Source organism: Poecilia reticulata, chromosome 3 (genome assembly GCF_904066995.2).
Source record: "Poecilia reticulata chromosome 3, P_reticulata-male-v2, whole genome shotgun sequence".
In the NCBI taxonomy this organism is placed as follows: domain Eukaryota; kingdom Metazoa; phylum Chordata; class Actinopteri; order Cyprinodontiformes; family Poeciliidae; genus Poecilia; species Poecilia reticulata.
In genome coordinates this window covers 35,596,251-35,621,589 of record NC_088832.1, presented here as the reverse complement: position 1 = coordinate 35,621,589, position 25,339 = coordinate 35,596,251, and the positions used below count along the sequence as shown (strand labels likewise).

At 46.6% G+C, this 25,339-nt stretch overlaps 4 protein-coding genes and 1 long non-coding RNA gene across 8 annotated transcripts in view; 3 read left to right on the top strand and 2 right to left on the bottom strand.

Annotated features, from left to right (window-relative positions):
- Positions 1-3,027, top strand: part of sh2d7 (SH2 domain containing 7) — a 10,277-nt gene extending 7,250 nt beyond the window's left edge. The window contains exon 6 of the mRNA XM_081605656.1: positions 2,758-3,027. Within this exon, the coding sequence (XP_081461782.1) occupies positions 2,758-2,802 (45 nt within the window). The 3' untranslated portion in view covers positions 2,803-3,027. The remainder of the gene's footprint in view (positions 1-2,757) is intronic.
- Positions 1-4,398, bottom strand: part of LOC145551201 (uncharacterized) — an 8,112-nt gene extending 3,714 nt beyond the window's left edge. The window contains exon 1 of the long non-coding RNA XR_014087043.1: positions 4,309-4,398. This is a non-coding gene — a long non-coding RNA (uncharacterized LOC145551201). The remainder of the gene's footprint in view (positions 1-4,308) is intronic.
- LOC103460101 (voltage-gated potassium channel regulatory subunit KCNG4-like) overlaps positions 1-25,339 on the top strand; it is a 258,663-nt gene that overhangs the window by 176,354 nt on the left and 56,970 nt on the right. The window lies entirely within an intron of this gene.
- On the top strand, positions 4,375-10,520 carry rab11a (RAB11a, member RAS oncogene family). The gene is made up of 5 exons (XM_008402109.3): positions 4,375-4,562; positions 6,184-6,379; positions 7,526-7,719; positions 7,812-7,892; positions 9,041-10,520. Exons 1-5 carry the CDS (start codon positions 4,523-4,525, stop codon positions 9,175-9,177), a joined length of 648 nt encoding a protein of 215 aa, XP_008400331.1. The 5' UTR covers positions 4,375-4,522; the 3' UTR covers positions 9,178-10,520.
- The window catches only part of LOC103460131 (multiple epidermal growth factor-like domains protein 11), a 114,993-nt gene continuing 100,703 nt past the window's right edge, over positions 11,050-25,339 (bottom strand). For 2 of the 3 annotated variants that reach the window (XM_081605650.1, XM_081605651.1), the window contains 10 exons: positions 20,839-20,967; positions 19,971-20,099; positions 19,357-19,485; positions 19,156-19,284; positions 18,494-18,733; positions 17,452-17,606; positions 17,143-17,212; positions 16,584-16,637; positions 13,776-13,988; positions 11,050-13,067 (listed from right to left, as the gene is read on the bottom strand). In XM_081605650.1, the coding sequence (XP_081461776.1) occupies positions 12,901-13,067; positions 13,776-13,988; positions 16,584-16,637; positions 17,143-17,212; positions 17,452-17,606; positions 18,494-18,733; positions 19,156-19,284; positions 19,357-19,485; positions 19,971-20,099; positions 20,839-20,967 (1,415 nt within the window). In that variant the 3' untranslated portion in view covers positions 11,050-12,900. The remainder of the gene's footprint in view (positions 13,068-13,775; positions 13,989-16,583; positions 16,638-17,142; positions 17,213-17,451; positions 17,607-18,493; positions 18,734-19,155; positions 19,285-19,356; positions 19,486-19,970; positions 20,100-20,838; positions 20,968-25,339) is intronic. The other variant, XM_081605652.1, reaches the window with a different exon arrangement.

Sequence of the window (25,339 nt, the reverse complement as noted above, 5' to 3'; positions counted from 1 at the left end):
CACCATTCCCGGGTCTGCTGCAGGTCCAGATGGTGGTGGTACCATTCCTGGGTCTGGTACCATTCCTGGGTCTGGTGCAGGTCCAGATGGTGGTGGTACCATTCCTGGGTCTGGTACCATTCCTGGGTCTGGTGCAGGTCCAGATGGTGGTGGTACCATTCCCGGGTCTGCAGCAGGTCCAGATGGTGGTGGTACCATTCCCGGGTCTGGTACCATTCCCAGGTCTGGTGCAGGTCCAGATGGTGGTGGTACCATTCCCGGGTCTGGTACCATTCCTGGGTCTGCAGCAGGTCCAGATGGTGGTGGTACCATTCCTGGTTCTGCAGCAGGTCCAGATGGTGGTGGTACCATTCCTGGTTCTGCAGCAGGTCCAGATGGTGGTGGCACCATTCCTGGTTCTGCTGCAGGTCCAGATGGTGGTGGTACCATTCCCGAGTCTGGTACCATTCCCGGGTCTGGTACCATTCCCGGGTCTGCAGCAGGTCCAGATGGTGGTGGTACCATTCCTGGGTCTGGTACCATTCCCGGGTCTGCAGCAGGTCCAGATGGTGGTGGTACCATTCCTGGGTCTGGTACCATTCCTGGGTCTGGTGCAGGTCCAGATGGTGGTGGTACCATTCCTGGGTCTGGTACCATTCCTGGGTCTGCAGCAGGTCCAGATGGTGTTGGTACCATTCCTGGTTCTGCTGCAGGTCCAGATGGTGGTGGCACCATTCCTGGTTCTGCTGCAGGTCCAGATGGTGGTGGCACCATTCCTGGTTCTGCTGCAGGTCCAGATGGTGGTGGCACCATTCCCGGGTTTGCAGCAGGTCCAGATGGTGGTGGCACCATTCCTGGTTCTGCTGCAGGTCCAGATGGTGGTGGCACCATTCCTGGTTCTGCTGCAGGTCCAGATGGTGGTGGCACCATTCCTGGTTCTGCTGCAGGTCCAGATGGTGGTGGCACCATTCCCGGGTCTGCTGCAGGTCCAGATGGTGGTGGTACCATTCCTGGGTCTGGTACCATTCCCGGGTCTGCAGCAGGTCCAGATGGTGGTGGTACCATTCCTGGGTCTGGTACCATTCCTGGGTCTGGTACCATTCCTGGTTCTGCAGCAGGTCCAGATGGTGGTGGCACCATTCCTGGGTCTGGTGCAGGTCCAGATGGTGGTGGTACCATTCCTGGGTCTGGTACCATTCCTGGGTCTGGTGCAGGTCCAGATGGTGTTGGTACCATTCCCGGGTCTGCTGCAGGTCCAGATGGTGGTGGTACCATTCCCGGGTCTGGTACCATTCCCAGGTCTGGTGCAGGTCCAGATGGTGGTGGTACCATTCCTGGTTCTGCAGCAGGTCCAGATGGTGGTGGCACCATTCCTGGTTCTGCTGCAGGTCCAGATGGTGGTGGTACCATTCCCGAGTCTGGTACCATTCCCGGGTCTGGTACCATTCCCGGGTCTGCAGCAGGTCCAGATGGTGGTGGCACCATTCCCGGGTCTGGTACCATTCCCGGGTCTGCAGCAGGTCCAGATGGTGGTGGTACCATTCCCGGGTCTGGTACCATTCCCGGGTCTGCAGCAGGTCCAGATGGTGGTGGTACCATTCCCGGGTCTGGTACCATTCTCGGGTCTGCAGCAGGTCCAGATGGTGGTGGTACCATTCCCGGGTCTGGTACCATTCCTGGGTCTGCAGCAGGTCCAGATGGTGGTGGTACCATTCCCGGGTCTGCAGCAGGTCCAGATGGTGGTGGTACCATTCCCGGGTCTGGTACCATTCCCGGGTCTGCAGCAGGTCCAGATGGTGGTGGCACCATTCCTGGGTCTGGTACCATTCCCGGGTCTGCTGCAGGTCCAGATGGTGGTGGTACCATTCCCGGGTCTGGTACCATTCCCGGGTCTGCAGCAGGTCCAGATGGTGGTGGTACCATTCCCGGGTCTGGTACCATTCCCGGGTCTGCTGCAGGTCCAGATGGTGGTGGTACCATTCCTGGGTCTGCAGCAGGTCCAGATGGTGGTGGCACCATTCCCGGGTCTGGTACCATTCCTGGGTCTGCTGCAGGTCCAGATGGTGGTGGTACCATTCCCGGGTCTGGTACCATTCCTGGGTCTGCAGCAGGTCCAGATGGTGGTGGTACCATTCCTGGGTCTGCAGCAGGTCCAGATGGTGGTGGCACCATTCCCGGGTCTGGTACCATTCCTGGGTCTGCTGCAGGTCCAGATGGTGGTGGTACCATTCCTGGGTCTGCAGCAGGTCCAGATGGTGGTGGCACCATTCCCGGGTCTGGTACCATTCCCGGGTCTGCAGCAGGTCCAGATGGTGGTGGTACCGCACGGTTAGGATCCACGGTTCACTGACTGGGGACAGAACAACGTCGCTGCTTGCTTCGTGTTTCCCGTCGCACTAAATTGACGCCATTTTACCTGTTTGGTGTAACGCCGCCCTACTGGTGCAACGGAGTATTACAGCCGGTGAAGGGAGAGAAGACATTGGCTCATTTCCCCCAAAAAATCTCTGAAATTTTCAAGAAAAAATCTTGGAAATTTCAGAGTTTCACACGTTCAGAATTTTCGATCTTTGAGGCTCAGAAATTTCTTTGTTTTTCCTTGAAAATTTCTGAGATATTTGGTGTAAATTTGCTCTTTTTTCTCTGTGGCGTCGTAAACTGGGAACGCTCTCCTGGATCTGTGGGCCCATAAAACCCCGAACCGCACCGCGCAGTGGAAATGAGGCGTAAATATGTTGCTGCTAAAATCTGAAAATGCTTCTTAACTTTGTGTTGCAGAACATTAACTGGAAGAAATTTTTCCCTGATAACAAGAAGAAATGAATGACACGTCCCTGAGGTTCGTTCTGGATCTTCTCTGCTGTCAAGACTCAAGTTTTCGGGTTTCCTGGTTAATATAACAGCCATTTCCTCAGTTCAGCTGCAGTAGCTGCTTTTACATTGATCGTATAATTGCACAATTTGACATTTTCAAGATAAATTTGCTTTATGGAAACATGGCAATTTTATGGAAGCCCATTTCCGCCATGAAAAAAAAAAAAAAGCTAAACAGGAAGTCATAATTATGAGATTTAAAGTCATAATTTCGACTTTCAAAGTCATAATTATGAGATTTAAAATCATAATTTCGACTTTCAAAGTCTTTGAAAGTCATAATTATGACTTTGAAAGTCGAAATTATGACTTTAAATCTCATAATTATGACTTCCTGTTTAGCTTCTTTTTTTTCATGGCGGAAATGGGCTTCCATACAATTTAGAAAAAAAAATAATTTTTGATAAAAACTTTTGGCGCCAGGATGAAGTGGTTTATTTGGTTGCAGCAGAAGAACTTTTTTGCGTCACACGGGTCACATGATCAACAACCGGATGTTGCCGCTGACGCAAACCACGAAGAAGAAGAAGAAGAAGAAGAAAAAGAAGAAGAAGACAGGAAGTAGTTGAAGGATGATTTAATGCCTTAAACTTAATCACGTCTGATTTTACTTGTGTTTTTAATCAATGGAAACTCTGCTATTGCAATTGTGTGTTTTTTTTTTAAATAAATGGATTATTGACAAAGTTTTGTGAAAAGTTTAGTAATAGAAACACAGACGGTGACCTGGATTCCAGGTCAGATCTTCCTTTTCTCATCTGTTTTCCTCCTGTTGATAGTTTATGATTCAGTCAGTTTATGACTGTTTGGCTTTTCTTATTGTAAATTAATTGTAAACCACTGAGTTTCACCTGTCTGCTTCTTGCCTCATTGCGTTGCACTGTTTTATGAGAAAATGTTTCCATTCTAAGTCACAGAGGAAAAAATAAAGGTTTTAGTTGATGATCTGTATTAACATTAAACTGAATGTAATGCTCAGTTAGGGTTACAGTCATGAAATGATTCTGATAAATCATAAAGCACAACTATTAGAAGAGACTGGATTTATTTGTAAATGTTGGGAAAAATGGGAATCAGTAATTTAGAGTTAACCTGAATGTTTTTTTGTCATAAAACCAGATTTAGTGAAGCAGATTACATACATTAATGGATTAAATGTCATCCTTCAGTGGGAAGGTTGCTGGTTCAATCTTTGATTTATTTTGTATTTTTCAAATGTTCTGTCTTTGTTTATAAATTTATTTCTATTTGATGACTGCTTGTTAAGTTTTCCTGTGTAGGAATTTAACTATCAGAGAATCAAATTCCAAGAATTTCTGTTACGTTCTGTTGTTTCCCTCAACTTGACAATAAATTTATTTAAAAACTACGCCTGTTAATGACTGTTAAATATTTGTATTTAACTTTCATTATTTTGTAAAAAGGTGTTTTTTGTCACAAAGTAAAGCAGCTGACCTGGTATTCTCCTAAAGTAAAGTTGCAGCGCACATGCAGTTTCCTCTTCTGGCCACCAGGGGGGGCGGAGTGTTCACCCGCCTGGATTCTAGCGAAGAAGAAGACAGGAGGGACGTCCAGATTCCAAACAGATTCCCGTTGGAAAGTCAGAAAGATTCCCGATTTTCACTTTTTAATAAATCAAATATCGGACTAACCTGTTCTTTTTGACACGATGGGCACCAGAGACGATGAGTACGACTATCTGTTCAAAGGTAGGTCGTGTTCCCGTCGCTGTTATCTCCCAGGCTAACTGGCAGCTAACGGAACCAGCCTTTTCTTTTGTGTTCCGTTTGACTCTCGGACCCCCAGCGGGCTCTCTGGACCGGGTCAGAACGGGTGGTCAGTGGGTGTTAGCCCGAACGGCTCCGGTTAGATTCTGACACAGCAAAGCAGTTCTTTTCTGACCCAGCGGTTCTGGGTTCGTGTTAGCAGTTAGCTCGGGCTAGCCGGCTGGCTGTGGGACGGACACACCTTGAACCGTTATCATCCTGCCGGGGTCCGGACCGGGCATCCGGCGGAACCTTTAACTGGGCCCGGGACCAGAACCTGAGCCCGGAACGGGTCGGTTCTGTTCGGGTGGGAAAGGTTCTGGGAAGGTCCAGCAGAGATTGATTAAAAAACACTATTAACTGCTGCTGACATTAACATTCATGTGTTTATTTACTTGCAGGACAGAGCAAAAGTATTCACACCCTTTCAGCTCAACCCGTTTTGCTACAATCCGATTTTATGGGATTTGTTTTTCTCTTGACAAGTAGAAATCTGAAAAGTGTGGCGTGCATGTGAATCTTGTCCCTCAATGAAAATAGAGGCAGCAGAAACCTGAGATCGGGATGGAGATTCACCTCCCAGCAGTACAAACACTCTGAACTTTCAGCCATATGGGGTGGCCTAGTCAAAGTACAGACCTAAATCAAACTAAGAAGCATTGGAAAGAATGCAGGCTGAGTGAGCTGGAGATGTTTTCATGTGCATTCACTCAGCGCGGGAGGAGAGAAACTACAGATGAGGTTCTGCAGAGCTGAATATAAATGCACACCACACTTTTCAGATAATCGTTTCAGGTTTGCTCTACTTTCTGTTGGTTTGTCACATAAAATCCAGCTGGAAGTTTGAGGCTGTGAAACAGGCTCAAAGCTGAAAGTTGTGAAGGTTTAGTTTTTTTGCGCAGCCACGTTTTCAGCTGGTTTTATTGTAGCATAATAATTAAAAAAAGTGAAATAAAACTAAATCTCCAGTCAGTTTGTTGTAAAAGATGCAAAGGCTTCATAGAATCAAATTCCTATAAGAAATGTAAACATTGTTAATCGTGAATTCAGTAAAATAAACTGAAAACATTAAATCCTAACAACAAGTGGATCATAATCTCAGAATCAGCGTTCAGCCATAAAATCACAGAGGAAAGTTTGGATGTTTGTTGGTTTTTAATTTCACAATGTTGGAAATTCAGAGACACCAGAGGGATGTTTGTCCCTCCTGGGCCTCCGTCCTCTGCAGACCAGTCTGTCCACTGGGACGAAATAATGATCCGGGTCATTAATACAAGAATAAACGTCAGAATTGTGATTTTTAAGGCCATAATTACTAAAACTGAAGCTCTTATGAGTTTTATTGTTGTAATTGACTCTTCCTGTTGAAGGTTTTCTTAATGATAGAAATGGGCTTCTATAGTTTCAACCGTTTGGATAATTTAAGTTATTTCCAGGGGAAATAAATGTTCGCGCAGCAGTTCTCAAGTGCTCCTTGGGGAAAACAGGCCATCCCATAATACTAGTTTAGCGGAACCAGAACCAGGAAGCGGGCCGGCCTGTAACTCTGCTCTCTGCGCGGCAGTGGTCCTCATCGGAGACTCGGGCGTCGGGAAGAGCAACCTGCTGTCCCGCTTCACCCGGAATGAGTTCAACCTGGAGAGTAAGAGCACCATCGGCGTGGAGTTCGCCACGCGCAGCATCCAGGTGGACGGCAAGACGGTGAAGGCCCAGATCTGGGACACGGCGGGCCAGGAGCGCTACCGGGCCATCACGTCAGCGTGAGTCCAGCGAGGCATGCTGGGAGCTGCTCAGAAAGGCTTTACGCTTTTATTAATAACAACTTCCTGTTCATGCAGCACAGCTCTGATGGCGAATAGTTCAGTAAATCTGTCACATGCAGATCCAAGAACTCAACTTGACTCAGATGATCGTAAAGAAAAAATTATTTTTGCACAAATTTTTCCAGTATTTATCTGAGATCAGTACTTTTGGTGTGACTGTGACATCATACATAGTTGGACTCATAGCAGTTATAATTACATATCGACATTCTTTGTTTTCAAGATGGCCACCAAAGAGCAAAGAGCTAGTTATTAATCACAGCTAACCACTAAGTTCACTGCTGAACAAGAATCTTAGTTCTGCTAATGCTAAACATAAGAAATTAGCAGAAGCTAATGCTAAACATAAGAAATTAGCCAAAGCTAATGCTAAACATAAGAAATTAGCAGAAGCTGTACAGTGTATTATAGTTCTGTTGAATTTATCAATAGAAACATTTTGAACAAAAACAGTTTTGCAGAAGCTAAGGCTAAACACAAAATAACTGATAGCAGCTAACATAAGTCGCTAAGTGCAAAAAATTTGCAGAAGCTTCTGGCTAACCGCTAAACAAAAAAATGAGCAGAAACTAACACTAAACTGCTAATCTCTTTAAAAATGGTAGAAGCTAACGCTAATCACATAAAAAATAGCAGAAGCTGATGCTAAACTGCTAAACACATTAGCAAATTAGCAGAAGCTATCACTACATGCATAAAAAATTAGTGTAAGCTAATGCTGAACCACTAAGCATATAAAAACTTTTAGCAGAAGCTAATGCTAACGCTAACCAAAACTGTCCTTTTGTCTCACATCTTCATCTCCTGTTGATGACTGCCGTGAAACTCAGTTTCTGGTTTTGCTCCATATTATCACTTTAAAGTTGAATTAATAGGATGATCAACACATAATGAGTCATTTTATTTCAATTATCGCTTAAAAGGCTCAAAAGCTTCGGGCCAAGTGGCTGATGGGAAATATGAAAAACATGCGACATGTTAATGTTTGTTTCCACAGCTGAGAGATTTTTCCAGTAACAGTCTGACTGTGTGATGATGATGATGATGATGGTGATGCTTGTGTTCTTCGCCGTGACGCTGCAGGTATTACCGCGGCGCGGTGGGGGCGCTGCTGGTCTACGACATCGCCAAGCACCTGACCTACGAGAACGTGGAGCGCTGGCTGAAGGAGCTGCGGGATCACGCCGACAGCAACATCGTCATCATGCTGGTGGGCAACAAGAGCGACCTGCGCCACCTGCGCGCCGTGCCCACCGACGAGGCCCGCGCCTTCGCCGGTCAGTCCAGATCCAGCCTCAGGACGGAAACGGGGACGACCCGTCCCGCTGGTCACACGTCTCACAGACGTCTCTTCCACTTTCCTCCACAGAGAAAAACGGTTTGTCCTTTCTGGAGACGTCGGCGCTGGACTCCACCAACGTGGAGACGGCCTTCCAGACCATCCTGACAGGTGAGCTCTGACTTTATGGGCCGTCTTTGTCCCTGTCAGCAGAACGCGTCCCCCGCTGTCCGGGACGGGCGTGTCCGCTGTCCTTATCAGAGCTTTATGAGGCTGTTAGCTGCAGCTAACGCGGAGCAGCTAGCTTATCTCTGAGCGTCTGATTGGTGCAGCTGGCTGGAACATCGCAGCGTCTGATTGGACGTTCTGACGGCTGTTTGACTTCCAGAGGAATGTGGGTCAGCTGACCATCTGGGTTTACAGCTTCAGGATGAGACTGAGGCGCAACGACTCATTAACTATGACAGGAAGTGTGGGATCCATCCATCAACCAGTTATTGATCGAGTTTCTCTGAAGGCGATTGATCTGATTGATTTTATTAAAACCCACATGGTTAATTTTTTCACAATTTTATTTAAAAATAAGCCAATTAAATTTTAACTATTTTGTCGGCTGTATTAAATGCTGACTGAATAAATTTTTCACATTAATAAGCTTAAATATATGTATTAAATATGGCGAACCAGGAATGTATTAGGTTGCTGAAAAAAGATGAAATTGATGAAATAATTAACAGATATTCATGCATCAGTACCATCTGGTTGATTTTTAATTAATGTTAAAACTTTGAAAAGTTTGTCCTCAAAATAAACTTTAATTTGTGACGTCATAATTTTTCTGCTTTCTCTGTTTTTCTGTCGCTACGCCTTCGTAGCTTAGCGAAATGATGCTAAGTTAACGTGATATTTATATTTCTAAAAAGAACTGCATAAAGGGGATTTATCACCCCACACCGGACTTTGTTTGGACCATTTTTCTTTCCGGTTCTGTTATGGCTCCACCAGGTTTGTTTCTGTATCAACTGGCTCTGCTTCAGGATTACCAGCAGCGCCCTCTGCTGGCTGGAGGCCAAACTACAACATAGGCTGACGTTGTCAGTTAATCAGACAAATTTTAATCGCATAAACAATCAACAGTCATAAGTCGATTGATTGTTTGGACCACTGAGCTAAAGTTCAGCTCTGGTTCTGTGTGTTTAGCTCTTGTTCGGTCAGCAGTCGTCTCCATGACGACGAAGGTCTGTTTATTGGTCGTCGTCAGGATGAGCAGAAGTAAATGTTACAGTGTCGTTTAGTGACCCGTTTCCTCGCCCCCGCAGAGATCTACCGGATCGTCTCCCAGAAGCAAATGTCGGAGCGCCAGGAGAGCGACATGTCGCCTAGCAACAACGTGGTCAACATCCAGGTGCAGCCCACTGAGAACAAGCCAAAGATGCAGTGCTGTCAGAACATCTAGCCCGGCCGTGGACCCGCTGCTGCCCCCCTCCGTGACCCCCGCCCCCCCACCGTCCCAAACAGACTGCCTGATCGAGACGCAGATTCAATCCTGCGACCTGAACTCTTCCTGACCCCTTCCTGACCCCCGACCCCACCAGTACATAACGTGGGCCCCCCCCTCCCCCTGCAGGACGGCAGGCGCATTTCATATCACGATAGATTTCATTACTGTAGACGCGCTGACATGTCACTGAAATGTCTTAAAATATGAATGTGATTCTTTTCTCGTCTCCTTCCTTCATGTAATCACCGTAAAGCACATCGTATCTCCGCTTTTAAGCCCCGCCCCCTTCCTCCTCTTTAGTGCAATGTACTGTGGAGGCGGCGCCGCGCGGTCCGATCGGGAACGCCGCCGCATCGCGCCGCATCGCCAGGCTCCACCTGGATCACTAGAATTAATCCGTCACGTTTTTCCGACTATGCAGAGCCGAGCGCTTCTGGAGAAATGAAGGACTGAAACGCTAATCTTTTTCCCGGATGACATTCCTGTGCAGCCAACTCTGCGTGGCGTTTTCCCAGAATCCGTGGCAGCAGGAGAGAGAGGAGCCGGGCGATCACCGATTCCTAACAACACGCTCTTCTAGCTGAAGTTTGATTTTCTGCACGTCCAGAACTAGAACCACATGAGGCGGGCGGATCCATGCAGCCGGGCCCCGGCCTCATGGCCCCGCCCCATGGCCACGCCCTCGCCTCATGGCCCTGCCCCATGGCCACGCCCCCGCCTCATGGCCACGCCCCTGCCCGGTCACATGACGCCTACGTTACACCGAGCTGCCTCTGATTCGACACGATGCATGGCTTTCTGTCGTTCGCCTTACATAGCCGACATTCTCATTCCTCCTGCTGGAAGAAGGTTCTGGTGGGCAGCGTGACGCGCCGACGGGGTCGGTCCGGTCCGGTCCGGTCCGGTCCGGTCCAGCTCAAACCCTGAGTGTGTGTTGTGCTTGCAGTTTGAACCCAGGAGTGTGTGTGTGTGTGTGTGTGTTTGGTAGAGGGCAGCTCTGGACGAACTGATTCCTTTTCTCTGAGTTCTGGTCCTGATCGTGTTTCACTTTGGTTCTGTTGTTGTTTTTTTAAAACCTGTGTTGAATTTTTTATTTTTTTTTTACTCTATTGAATCCTGTAACTGACTGTAATTTCAGTGAAAACACCAGAATGAAATGACGTCATTTCCACCAGGTGTGACGGCGAAGCGTGGGCGCGACTCGAATGGTTTTGTTTTGTACAGACCAATGAATTGTACAATTGTGTCTATATAAGTTATCAGTTTATCTTAATAAAGCGCACCAGTCATAAACCTGCTGATCAACTCAGTTATTTATTCTTTCTCTAGTTTTTGCATCACGCAGCGACTCGGAACAGTTTTGGATCTCGGCTAGTAGCTAGCAAGCTAACACGCAGACCGGCAACACGTCGGACATCGTGACGTTTGCATATTTTTAAAATGTACTTTCAACATTTAATTTTTTTTTTTTTTTTTTTTTTCAAATTCATGGTTTTCAGCCGGAAGCTGTGACGTCATTGCGTTGTAACTGCGCCGTGACGTGAAGTCAGGCAGTTGGCTGGGAACGCAAACCGTTACCATGGTTACCATCCACAACGATTCAGCTCCCGCCACCTAAACTCTTCTTCTCTAAGACCCACACAGCTGCTGCAGACTTTCGGACATGATGGGCGACATGTTTGTTTTTTAACCAGAGATGTAACTTCAGGTTTGGAGGAGAAACACGTCGGTCAACATGTCCGGCATGTTTTTGCTAACAGGTCGTAGCAGAAGCTCAGAAGCGGAAGTTGCGTTGTTGAACATAACCGATGATGACGACACGCCCCCCTGAGTCAGGCCGACTTTATTCAGGTAAGGAAGTGGGGAAAACAAAGCAGTCGGTACATCTATTCAAACATTTCTCTGTCAGAGATGAACAGGAAAGTATTTTTAAAAAAGGAATCAAAACACAAAATTAGCAGTTTTACATCTGATTGTCATGTTCTTATTGCCGCGGCTGAACTTCCGCACCTTTCCACAGATAAACGGATTAGTTTCGGGATGCCTCAAGGCCGAGTCCTCGGGTTCCATCTTTTTGCTCTTTTGTTTACAGATGTTACAATCAGCGGATCAGATAAAAATCGATCACGGTGGTTTTGCAGTAAAAAGATCCGGTCTGAGAGCGTTTTAACAAACCAAAGGTTCCCTCACTGCATGACCTGCAGAAGTGGAGGTTTTATAAGATTCATAATAAATCAACAGGAAAGACACAAGTATGGAAACCCGTATGCATGTTTTCTATGCATGAGGAAATGTTCACCCTGTTAAATACAAAAAGAAAATGTTCACTTTTTTAGAGGTAAGTCTGGAGATCTTAACAAAAAAACCTTCAGCTAACAGCTGCTGCCTCCACAGCCGTGAAGGTGAAACAGGAAATGATGGTTTTCCGTTTGTCCAGGGCGTCACGGAGCGAGTGGAAAAACTCATGTCAGGTGGATTCAGGATTTCATTTTCCCGTCTCTTAACATCAACTCTTCCTCCATCCCACCGGATCCGGCCAGTCAAAAGTTTACTGCAACAATTTGGGTTATTTAGCCTGTAATAAAAGAAAAATGGCCGCTCATTTTTCTAAGTCAGATTTTCATAATGTTATACATTAATTTAAGTGTCAAAGCTGCTAAATATTTAGCTTCAATTTAAATATTTAGTTGTGGCTGAATAAACTAAATAATAGATAAACAAGCTAAAAGTGTTGCTCCAAACTAAATATTTATTTAGGAAGCTAAATCTGTAGCTTATAATTACATATTTAGGTAGTGAGCTAAATATTTTAGTTTGGAAGCTACGTCTTTAAGTTTAAACAAAATAATTTGGAACCGTTTTGAAATTAATCATTTTGTGAAATTTTTTAAAATAATCCCATGTTTTGCTGTCAGGCTGAATCATCCAAATTATTTCTGTTCATCTTTGTTTCTGTTCCCTGATTTTCCCTCCTGGCCTGAAGGAACTTTCCCTGTTTCCGGTTTGAACCTTGACCTTTCAGCACATTCTGCTCTAAAGCCGTGAACTGTAGATGAGATCCGGCTGTAACCTGATGGTGGCGCTAGAGCTGCACCGGTTTCATCCGTCTGAAAAGAGAGTGAAGCGTTTTCTGGAAACGACTCTTTGCTACGATTTTTCCACTTTTGAAGGAGAGAAACTGGAGAGGTTTTGTCTGCAGCGCCTCCTGCAGGTCGGAGGTCGACCAGCAGCGCCTCCTGCAGGTCGGAGGTGTTTGAGTCACATGGCGATTATCAACCAAAACATCAGCAGAAAAACTATCGGGCTTTTCTCAATATTTTCTATCTTTCTTTGGCATGCAGGAGAACGAAGCTCAACACAATAAGAGAAAAGCACAACAATATCCAGAAGTCCATATCTAGAACAGATATATCTAGAACATAGAAAAGAGAAACTTTGATTCCTGCTAGATGTGAGCAGGAAATAAGAAACTGTGTAAAAATAGCAGAAATGTTCCCAAAGAGGTTTCCTGTCTGGAGAAACGGCGCCGACGGTTCAGGAACTTTCAGTTCTTCAGTTCCTTTGAACAGCGGATCCGTCACGTCTTCCCTCTGCGGGAAGTTCAGTTCATCAAGTTCAAACACAGCCACGAAGAAATCAACTGGTGGAACTGGGAGCGTCCCAGTGAGGGCGCTGGGCTCAGAGCAGCGAGCTGGTGGGGCTGCCGGGCGGCGGCGGGGTGATGCTGCGGGTCGGGCTGGGCCGCACCGGCAGCAGGTCGTAGTGGCTCGGGATGTGGCTGTTCCTGGGCAGGTCGTACGGGTTCTGAGGGTAACCGGGGAGCAGCGCGGCGCCGGCGGTCGGCTCTGATGGACGGAGGAGAAAGAAGAACTGATTGACCTTTGACCTGGCACCGTGACAAATGCTGCTGGGCCATAAATGGAGATAAATGATAATATTGTAATTTATTAAAGTCATAATAATAACACATTCTGAAATATCAACTTTTAATTCTGATGAACATTAAACACTGGAAGACATTTTAAAAATCCAAAATAACCAAAACAACAGAAACAATAAATATAATTAATTATGAAATCAATGTGAACAAAAATTCCCTTAAAATTTTTTTTAGTTGAGACCAAAATAAAAAAAAAACTTTTATCCTCCAATTTTTGGTAGAAATACAGAAACATTGTTTTCAATTTATTATGTGATCAATTTATTGCTTATTGCTACATTTCTACAACTGAGCCACTGGTTGCTATGGTGATTCCCTCATTCAGGCAGCGGGAGGGCGAGCCGGCCCGCAGCATCACTCCTTCAATCAGACAGACGGAAACAATCCGTCCGTCTGATTGTTGCTTTATTTATATTTACAGAAGATAATTGAAGATAATTTCTGCCACAACAGAAAATTTGATGAAATTGTTTAACTTTGAAGCTCATTTAATCAAAATCATATTTTACATGATCAATATTATTTTTCCAGGTTTTGAATATTTCCTAAACTCTGTTTGATGCATTTAATGCGAAAGTGAAGCCGGATTCTGACGGAGCTGCCGTCTCCGTACCGATGTCGTAGACGTTCCTGACGGGCGGAACGCCGCCGCCGCTGATGATGGCGGCGGAGCAGCAGCGCGTGGCGTGCTCGTGATGCACCGGCGACTTCATCTCCACGTAGCTGCTCTCGGCGTGCTTGCAGAGCGCCGGCTGGTCGTTGATGGTGGCGTACGGATTCTCGCTGTTCAGGGAGCAGGTGCTGGACAGAGAGCCCTTCATGTAGTCTGGAAAATACACAGGAAGGAAGAAACACGGCGTCAGGAAGGGGGGGCGGGGCTTCGCCGTTCAACATTTAGACCTTTAAAATGCAAATTAAAGAAACAAAACTCCTGGAAGCCACAAAAAAGATAATTTTATATGGTGCAAAAGTTTGAAGTTCAGAGAGAATCAGCAGGAGAACAGGCTCAGCAGGAGAACAGGCTCAGCAGGAGAACCGGCTCAGCAGGAGAACAGGCTCAGCAGGAGAACCGGTTCAGCAGGAGAACCGGCTCAGCAGGAGAACCGGTTCAGCAGGAGAACCGGCTCAGCAGGAGAACAGGCTCAGCAGGAGAACCGGCTCAGCAGGAGAACCGGTTCAGCAGGAGAACAGGCTCAGCAGGAGAACGGTTCAGCAGGAGAACCGGCTCAGCAGGAGAACCGGTTCAGCAGGAGAACCGGCTCAGCAGGAGAACCGGTTCAGCAGGAGAACCGGTTCAGCAGGAGAACCGGCTCAGCAGGAGAACCGGCTCAGCAGGAGAACCGGCTCAGCAGGAGAACCGGCTCAGCAGGAGAACCGGCTCAGCAGGAGAACCGGCTCAGCAGGAGAACTGGTTCAGCAGGAGAACCGGCTCAGCAGGAGAACCGGCTCAGCAGGAGAACCGGTTCAGCAGGAGAACCGGTTCAGCCCGGCGCCGAGGTTTGGGCTAAAAGTTCATATAAAATAAAATATTACTGGGTAATTATTGACTGGATGACATCACCGACACTTAAACCAGAATTACAGAATCTTAAAAACAACAAATCAGAAAAGTACATTTAACCCTTTGTGTTTCCAAACGACCCCACACACAAGGGGTTAAAATAAATCTAAATTCTGTTAAATCCAAATCAAGTCAGCAGTTGGTGGATCTAAAAACACGAAGTGATGCTGGTCACATGCAGAGCCGGCCCCAGGCATAAACGAGCTTAGAGAATATCAGTGCAGCTGAACTTGATTTAATGGTTTCAGCAGATAAATGAAAAGATTTCAAATTGTTTAAACGTGAAGATTTTAAGGAGCTGGAAAGTTTACGTTGTAAAAGTTCAAAGAACAATCTTTACAGCCAGATTGTTTTGTTACCATAGCAACAATCTGCTGCTCCGAGTTTAATCTTCTGAGTTTTAGCTGTTCATTAATGCAGCTTGGTTTAGATTAGATTTGACCCCTGGTCAGTTAAACCAGTGAAACGCTGCCAGTGGTGCTGATGGGGCCCCTGAATCAAGGCCTCGTTCAACGTTGGACCGGCCCTGCAGGACGATCTGGACCTGCTGCCGGATGCAGAGGGACAAACAGGTTTAGCAGATCTTTCATTTGGTGTGTCGAGTTTTAATAAACGCAGCAGAAACCGGTTTGGTTGATCGAGTTGCTCTGATCCACCCGACTCCGACCAGAACCATTCGATACGAATCGTGTCGCCGCAGAAAACCTGCTAAAATAAAACCAACCCAGCTGCTGTGCTGGTCACGAGGCGAACCGGGACCCAAACGTCATCAGCGCAGACAGTCAGCATGTTGACACACGACGCGTCTAAAGAAAGAAGCTCTGAACGTCGCCGGTTCACACTGAGCTGCACGGCGGATCCAAGATCGACTACAAACAAACATGGATCCTCGTCGTCACGGTAACGAAAGGCCACATAAAGACACGGATTCAGTTTTTATTTCTCATGATTTCAGGAAATAAAACCCCAACATTTAGAGTATTGTGAAAAATAATCCATAAAAAGTTGAGTGGAAGGAAAACATGCAGCAGCAACGGGGATAACAACAGCTTGGAGAGGACCAGAACCTCAGCTGGAGGTCCAGGTGGTGGTTCTGGTTCTGGTCCAGAAGAACATTCAGAGTTCCCCATGCTTCCTTCTGCTGGAGAGTTTTACAGAGATGCGGATTTAATTTTTTGTCAGGACTTGGTACCGACCCACTGCTAACGGTACCAGAACCAGGTCCAGTGACCCAGGTGGTTCTGTGCCTGACAGGTCAGCAAACGGGCCGAACCAGAATCTATGGAGACCTCAAGTCCAGCACTGAGAGCAAAAAGACAAACTTTTCTGTTTAAAACATCCTGATATTTACGTTCGTCCTTCCACTCAACTTTCCAAGAATTCACTAATTATTTTCTCAACATTTACATTTAATTTTGTGTTTTCATTTTCTGTTGGGCCAAATTAATCAAAACTTGTTCAACTTTCTGAAATTAAGGACAACTTTTTTTTTTTAATTTAAAACATTTTTTTTTTCAGAATTTCACATTTTTGGAGCTATGCTTGTTGGTTACCATGGTAACCTGTAATCAGGACATGGAGAAAACACATAGTAAACACGGAGGAAACATGGAGGAAAGATGGAGGAAACACATAGGAAACACGGCGATGCTGGAAAAGTTTTTCCCAGCAGGAATGAAGAAGAGCAGATAAAACACAGAGGGAATATTTGTCCTGTGGAGACAGTAAGTTCAGGAAACCAGGTGTGAATCAGCAGCATTCAGGTGCAGCAGGTCACCAGGACATGCAGGACATTATTAAACACAAGGAGCCGCAGGTCAGAGGTCAGAGGTCAGGAGGTCGGTGCCCGCCACGCCGTACCTCTGCAGGGCGGCTCCAGGTGGTAACTGAGGCGCCGGTCGATGCAGTAAACTCCTGAGGAGAGACGCGGCAGAAAACCAGAGATAAATGTCCTGGGGTTTGACCAAGACGTCCAGCAGGGCGGCGCTCCAGAGACGGGGAGGCCGTCAGCATATGTTTATACAAGCATCCATTCTAAGAGCCTCTCCAAGGTCTCCTGGTGACATGTGGAGTTTCAACATGGTTGAATTTAGCGCTTCAGCATTAGCATTAGCATTAGCTTCCTCTAATTACAGTGATGGTTTAGAACTTCCTGTTAGCAGAACTAATTCATAATTAGCATCTCTGGAAAACTGTTCCTAAAGGTATCGTTTTTCCAAAAGGAAGAAAGTAAATGATGGGACTTCATTCTGGTCCAGATTTCTTCATATTTTTACTCAATGAAAGAAGCTAAAATCCTTCAACTGTCAAATATCAAAGAGGTGAGACGTTTATGCTGCTGGATCGTTTGGCCTTCCTAACGTTCCTGGACTCCAGGTTGTGTTCGTGTCCGGATCTACAGGCTGCAGAACCAACTGACCCAGATCAGTGAGGTTGCAGTAGGCGCCCCACTCCGGAGCGCTGTTCCTGAATCTCTTCTTCGGCTTCATCTGGGAAGGAAACCGACGACACGTTAGCAAGCGCAGCGGCTGACCGAGAAAAAGATTCAACTCAAAAGAAATATCTGAAACTGAAAGAAAAATGTGAAACAGAAAAAATATTTCAAAAGTACTTTTTTCATTTTCAATTTATCTTTGTTTTGAACAAACTTTATGGCCCTAATTTAGCTCCATAAAGTCCTTATGGAGTCGTTCTGATCTGTGTGTTGAGCGTTTTGTCCTCCACCCACCTGGGCGGCGCTCTTCTTGTCCGGCTTGGCGTAGTGCGCGGCGTAGCCGCACGGCCCCAGCGTGTGGTAGCTGGGGTTGGAGAAGCAGCCGGCGGCGGCGGAGCTGCTGCTGGGAGACGAGTCTGCAGAGGAGAGCAGGCCTGCACACTGCAGCCCTGCTGCCGCCGCACATTAACACCAACATCTGCAGCTGCTGCACGTCAGCCTGACTCAGACTCCTGATCCAACCTCACTCTGCGTTTCACCTCCAAGCAATCCCATGAAAACTATCCACTGTTTATGAACTAGAAGCATTTTTCATACATCACACAAAATGATACAAGAATGGAGTTTAAATAAATACTGTTATTAATAAATGATTAATAAATATTCCATTAAATAAAAAATGTCTCCATGAAATGAAATGTAAAAAATATTAAATTGGGGAGCTGAAGTGGTATTTAATTGACTCTGACCAGACTCCGCCCCCTCAAAGAAGACTCCGCCTCCAGAGCAGACTCCGCCCCCCCAGAAAGACTCCGCCCCCAGAGAAGACCCCGCCCCCTGAAAGAAGACTCCGCCTCCAGAGAAGACTCCGCCCCTAGAGAAGACTCCGCCCAAAATAAATGAATTATGAAATAAATATATCTTGAATAAATCATTAAATCCCAAAATAAATAAACTGTAGTAAAGTAAATTACCCATTAAAATAAATATTTTAAATGTATTATTTTATTTCATGTGGACATTTATTTATTTTATTAAATGTTTATTATTTATTAACAGTAGTATTTATTTAATTTTGAATGAAACGTCCATGTTAAAGCATGTGGTACTGGAGTAAAATGGACCTATTAGAACCTTCTGGTTCTGGACGGATTCCAGGAAGGAAAACCAGAAATGAGATGCGGATCAGGAAGTTTGATCACCAATAACCACACATGAACCTTAAAACAACCTTAAAATAACTTTAAACACCAGAGAAATGACCAGGAAGTCCCGTCATTTGGTTCTGTTTGGTTCTGGCCGTGCGTCAGCCCCAGTCGGTTCTGATCCGTCGTACCTGACAGCGAGTAGTCGGTGGAGCCGATGTGCAGGGCGGGGGTGTAGCTGACGCTGGGCGCCTGCTGGCCTTTCTCCCGCTGCCGGTACTGGTACCGGAACCAGACCACCAGAACCAGCATGGCCATGATGAGCAGCAGCAGGAAGACGATGCCCAGCACGGCGCCGGCCGACTGCCGCTCCGACGCCAGAGCCGGGCTGATCTTGGTGTACGGGTTCAGCTCCTCCATCATCAGGGCGGCTGAGGACACACAGGAAGCTGTCACGGTTTCATGCTTTTATTCTGAAGGAACATTTCCTGTTTGACCTGCTGTTTCTGCTGCCTGATTTACTTTTGGTCAGAACTTCTCCTGTCATTCCTGTCATCATTCCTCCACCGCCGTGCTTCACACATAAAGCATGAGGTTCTTCTCCAGACATTATGGGATGGAGGGTTTTTAGAGGAAGTGGATCAAACTACAAATCTTATTGTTTTTAGCTGTCAAGTTGTCAACAAAGTGCTGGATGTAAACAACAACATGGAGAACACGTGTCCACCATCTTGTCTCCAGTATTTATTAACTATAAAATGATGAGAATGTGTATTTTTCTGTGGTTTCTCGTTTGGGCTGAGCTGCTGCTCTTTTGTTTTTAAAATGGAGAAAAGCGGAGCGGCAGCCTCACCCTGGTCGCAGCGGATGCCCTTAAAGCCGATGCTGCAGTAGCAGGTTCCCGTCACGTAGTCGCACGTGGCGTTGTTCATGCACTCGCAGAGCTGCTGGCAGCCGTAGCCAAACGTCCCTGACGGACACTCTGGAAGACAGGAGTCCACGTCTCACACGCGTCCAGAAACGCTGAGGAAGACGCCGGGCGGCGGAGACTCACTGAGCTCACAGCTGGGCCCGATGAAGCCCGTCCTGCAGGAGCAATGGCCGCCGATGTGGTCGCAGTCGGCGCCGTTCTGGCAGCGGCAAACCTCCGAACACTGAGCGCCGTAGAAACCTGACGGGCAGCCTGCGGGGGAGATGGCGCTTAAAACAAAAGCATGCCACACTTTTCAGATTCCCAATAAATGCTGAAAGCCACATTTTATTGTCCTTCCGCTTCAGAGTTATGAGGTTTTGTGTCAATTAAATATAATAAAAATGATTGTTTTGACCAGTATAACATGGGTGAAACGTTTAAGGCGTATGAATACTTTTAGAAGCAGGAATCTCCTTCCAAAGGGAGGTTTTAAAAGTTTGAATCATTTATTTTTAAACACCTTAAATTAGAACATCAGTAACTTTTCTATGTTCCTGTGATCATTGCTGCAGTTTAACAATCTGCCACTAGATGGTGATGTTGTTCCAGCTAGCTGGAGCAGAGCAGCTGTGCAGCATGTTGGGCTCAATCTGTGTGTGTGTGTGTGTGTGTGTGTGTGTGTGTGTGTGTGTGTGTGTGTGTGTGTGTGTGTGTGTGTGTGTGTGTGTGTGGGTGGGTGTGTGTGTGGGGCGTACGCTGCGTGCAGTAGAGTCCAGTCCACCCGGGGCTGCAGGAACACTCTCCGTCCGCGGCGCTGCACTCGGCTCCGTTGTGACAGTTGCACAGGTGGAGGCAGTCTGGACCCCAGGACCCTGCAGGACACGCTGCCAGAGAAACCAGAGCGTGAGGCAGCGGCGTTCACACCAGCCGTGTTTAATCTGCTTTCACACGACTCCAGAAACTGGTTTGGTTGGTGAGGTGTGAATGCTAATCGACCTCTGACCTCTGGTCCTCCTGACCTCGGTCTGGGTCCGTTTGAAGTGAACTCTGGTTCTGTTTGAATCTGAACGCCAAGCGGACCAGAGACCGCTCCAAAAGCAGGAAGTGGACTACAGCGCAGGGCATTCTGGGTAAATACAACCAAAGCTAACATGCTAGCCTAGCGCTAGCAGCAGAAATGGCTCCTGGTCTTTAGCCTAAAGAGAAATCCTCCAACCGCTAAAATCCTCCATCTTGTTTCCATCTGGTGAAACAGGAAGTTGCTCTCAGGGTCTTCAGAGGTTTTTGTGTCGTTTCCTTCAGTGGTTCTTGGTGCAGCGCCCCCACAGGCCAGGAGGGGAACAGGTTGGGAAAGAAAACCGCAGCAGCTAAAAATGGAAGAAATGTTGCCACTTTGGTCTAAAATCAAACCGAATGTTTTCCCGCCTATCAGGAGGGAAAACACCAAACGCTAACTGAAGTTCATCAGTCAACGTTTGGCTGGTGTCCAACTCTGACCTGCGAAACTCAAGAGCTGCTAAAACGATGTCAGAGAACAAGAACCTGGGTGTAACATCTGTTAGTCTGTGTTTGTCTCTGGGACTTTGACTACGCCAAAGGGACCCTGAGTGGTGTCTGTCTTACGTTTGGAGCAGTCGTCTCCGATCCAGCCGGGGTAGCACTGGCAGGAGCCGTCCAGCGGGTTGCAGGTGCCGTTGTTGGTGCAGGCGCAGGCCTCGGCGCAGGCCTTGCCGAACTTCCCGCTGGGACACACTGGAGACACGCAGAGCAAAACCTCTGAGCTAAACACCACAAGGATGCTCTGAATGAGGAGACACTTTAAAATAAAATACTTTAGCAGAATTTCAGGGGTCAGGCTGAACGCTGCAGCAGTTAGCACGACGCCTTGCAGCAACAGGGCTTTGACTGGTCCCTCTAAACTGCCTTCAGGTGCGTTTCCATTCATTAACTCATCTGATTTCTATCAGGTTCTGATTTTGTTAAGTAAATCCAGACAGAAAATCAACATTCAGCCTTTTAGGGCCTGTGTTTATTATTATTACATTAAACTGAAGGAGGAGTTTCAGATGTTGGATTTAAAAACATTATAAAGTTAAAAAGTTTTAATGCGAATTAAATGGAGCCGTTTTTAAGCTTTAACTGAACGAATTCACCAATTATTCTGTAAAAGTAACTTTTATGTGTTGTCACATTTTTAATTGGTTGACTTTGTGTTCCAGAAGGTCTCCAGTTATTATCATTATTATTATTATATTTTCAATGGTTTATTCTGCATTTCTTATGATTTTATCATGAAAAATTGAAGATCCAGGTGGGAATCTTTATTAGCTCTTTCTTAATAATTTCAAATTAAAAGTTTTACATCATAAATCATTGAGCTTTATGTTCTCAATCATCCCAGTTTCACACTTTAAACTCTAATCATGATCATTAAACTGAATCATTTCTACCAAAACAGGATTCATTTCATTTCATATGAATTTTCTCCACATTTTTAAACAGAATCTGTAAAGCTGGGGTGCCCAAAGCGCGGCCCGGGGGCCATCTGTGGTCCAGGAAGTGTTTTTTTGTGGCTCCTGCCTGCCAAACTAAAACTAATATTAGCAAAGAGAAAGCAACATAATAATAAAAGTATTTTTTGCTTCATTGACTATAAAAGTGGACTCTTGTTCTTATTGCTGAGAATAAACACAGAAATCCAGTCAAAAAAAAAAACTTTTTTAAAACATGGTTTGCAGTTTTTGTCTTTTAAACCAAACCTGAGGGTGTCAGACATGATTCACAGCCCAACTCCACACAAATCAGACTTTCTGCTGGTAAAAAGAACGTGAATATAAAAAATGTGGCCCTCATTTACCTTCAGATTCTCAGTGTCGGCCAGAGGAATAAAGACAGAGAAGGACATAAAGTGAACCCGGTGCTGAGCCCTGAGGGATCCCCAAACCATTCAGGGATCTGGATTTATCGTTTTACTTCTTTATCACCAAACAGCTTTGAGACGCAAAGCAAACCTGCAGATCTGAGCTGGAAAGTTTGTCTGTGGGAATCAACCCGTTCCTGGTTCAGTGACAAGAAGCAGCTTCACCTCAGAGTCAGAGCGTGAAGGTGATGAAGGTGATGGAGGTGATGGAGGTGATGGAGGTGATGGAGGTGAAGGTGACGGAGGTGATGAAGGTGATGGAGGTGATGGAGGTGATGGAGGTGATGAAGATGATGGAGGTGACGAAGGTGATGGAGGTGATGGAGGTGAAGGTGACGGAGGTGATGAAGGTGATGGAGGTGATGGAGGTGATGAAGGTGATGGAGGTGATGGAGGTGATGGAGGTGATGGAGGTGATGGAGGTGAAGGTGACGGAGGTGATGAAGGTGATGGAGGTGATGGAGGTGAAGGTGACGGAGGTGATGAAGGTGATGGAGGTGATGGAGGTGATGGAGGTGATGAAGATGATGGAGGTGACGAAGGTGATGGAGGTGATGGAGGTGAAGGTGACGGAGGTGATGAAGGTGATGGAGGTGATGGAGGTGATGAAGGTGATGGAGGTGATGGAGGTGATGGAGGTGATGAAGATGATGGAGGTGACGAAGGTGATGGAGGTGATGGAGGTGATGGAGGTGATGAAGGTGATGGAGGTGATGGAGGTGATGGAGGTGATGAAGATGATGAAGGTGATGGAGGTGATGAAGATGATGAAGGTGATGGAGGTGATGGAGGTGATGAAGGTGATGGAGCTGATGAAGATGATGGAGGTGATGGAGGTGATGGAGGTGATGAAGATGATGAAGGTGATGGAGGTGATGGAGGTGATGAAGGTGATGGAGGTGATGGAGGTGATGAAGGTGATGAAGGTGATGGAGGTGATGGAGGTGATGAAGGTGATGGAGGTGATGGAGGTGATGAAGGTGATGAAGGTGATGGAGGTGATGGAGGTGATGTAGGTGATGAAGGTGATGAAGGTGATGGAGGTGATGGAGGTGATGAAGGTGATGGAGGTGATGGAGGTGATGGAGGTGATGAAGGTGATGGAGGTGATGGAGGTGATGAAGATGATGAAGGTGATGGAGGTGATGAAGATGATGAAGGTGATGGAGGTGATGGAGGTGATGAAGGTGATGGAGGTGATGAAGATGATGAAGGTGATGGAGGTGATGGAGGTGATGAAGGTGATGGAGCTGATGAAGATGATGGAGGTGATGGAGGTGATGAAGATGATGAAGGTGATGGAGGTGATGGAGGTGATGGAGGTGATGGAGGTGATGGAGGTGATGAAGGTGATGGAGGTGATGGAGGTGATGAAGGTGATGGAGGTGATGGAGGTGATGAAGGTGATGGAGGTGATGGAGGTGATGATGATGGAGGTGATGTAGGTGATGAAGATGATGCAGGTGATGCAGGTGATGGAGGTGATGAAGGTGATGGAGCTGATGAAGATGATGAAGGTGATGGAGGTGATGGAGGTGATGGAGCTGATGAAGATGATGCAGGTGATGGAGGTGATGAAGATGATGCAGGTGATGGAGGTGATGGAGGTGATGGAGGTGATGAAGGTGATGGAGGTGATGAAGGTGATGAAGGTGATGGAGGTGATGGAGGTGATGAAGGTGATGAAGGTGATGGAGGTGATGGAGGTGATGGAGGTGATGAAGGTGATGGAGGTGATGAAGATGATGAAGGTGATGGAGGTGATGGAGGTGATGAAGGTGATGGAGCTGATGAAGGTGATGGAGGTGATGGAGGTGATGAAGATGATGAAGGTGATGGAGGTGATGTAGGTGATGAAGGTGATGAAGGTGATGGAGGTGATGAAGGTGATGGAGGTGATGGAGGTGATGAAGATGATGAAGGTGATGAAGGTGATGGAGGTGATGAAGGTGATGGAGGTGATGGAGGTGATGAAGATGATGCAGGTGATGCAGGTGATGGAGGTGATGAAGGTGATGGAGCTGATGAAGATGATGCAGGTGATGGAGGTGATGAAGATGATGAAGGTGATGGAGGTGATGGAGGTGATGGAGGTGATGAAGATGATGCAGGTGATGGAGGTGATGGAGGTGATGAAGGTGATGGAGGTGATGAAGATGATGAAGGTGATGGAGGTGATGGAGGTGATGAAGGTGATGGAGGTGATGGAGGTGATGAAGGTGATGAAGGTGATGGAGGTGATGAAGGTGATGGAGGTGATGAAGATGATGAAGGTGATGGAGGTGATGGAGGTGATGGAGGTGATGAAGGTGATGGAGGTGATGATGATGGAGGTGATGTAGGTGATGAAGGTGATGAAGGTGATGGAGGTGATGAAGGTGATGAAGGTGATGGAGGTGATGAAGGTGATGGAGGTGATGGAGGTGATGGAGGTGATGAAGGTGATGAAGGTGATGGAGCTGATGAAGATGATGCAGGTGATGAAGATGATGAAGGTGATGGAGGTGATGGAGGTGATGAAGGTGATGAAGGTGATGGAGGTGATGGAGGTGATGGAGGTGATGGAGGTGATGGAGGTGATGAAGGTGATGGAGGTGATGATGATGGAGGTGATGTAGGTGATGAAGGTGATGAAGGTGATGGAGGTGATGAAGGTGATGAAGGTGATGGAGGTGATGAAGGTGATGGAGGTGATGGAGGTGATGAAGATGATGCAGGTGATGAAGGTGATGATGATGGAGGTGATGGAGGTGATGAAGGTGATGGAGGTGATGGAGGTGATGAAGGTGATGGAGGTGATGAAGATGATGAAGGTGATGGAGGTGATGGAGGTGATGAAGGTGATGGAGGTGATGATGATGGAGGTGATGTAGGTGATGAAGGTGATGAAGGTGATGGAGGTGATGAAGGTGATGAAGGTGATGGAGGTGATGAAGGTGATGGAGGTGATGCAGGTGATGGAGGTGATGAAGGTGATGAAGGTGATGGAGCTGATGAAGATGATGCAGGTGATGAAGATGATGAAGGTGATGGAGGTGATGCAGGTGATGGAGGTGATGCAGGTGATGGAGCTGATGAAGATGATGCAGGTGATGAAGATGATGAAGGTGATGGAGGTGATGGAGGTGATGGAGATGATGCAGGTGATGCAGGTGATGGAGGTGATGAAGGTGATGGAGCTGATGAAGATGATGCAGGTGATGG

Excerpts from the sequence above, each read along its gene's own strand:
- rab11a (XM_008402109.3), top strand. The coding sequence starts at position 4,523 with ATGGGCACCAGAGACGATGAGTACGACTATCTGTTCAAAG. Across the intron at positions 4,563-6,183 it reads GTACGACTATCTGTTCAAAG|TGGTCCTCATCGGAGACTCG; the intron begins GTAGGTCGTGTT and ends TCTGCGCGGCAG. Across the intron at positions 7,893-9,040 it reads CTTCCAGACCATCCTGACAG|AGATCTACCGGATCGTCTCC; the intron begins GTGAGCTCTGAC and ends TCGCCCCCGCAG.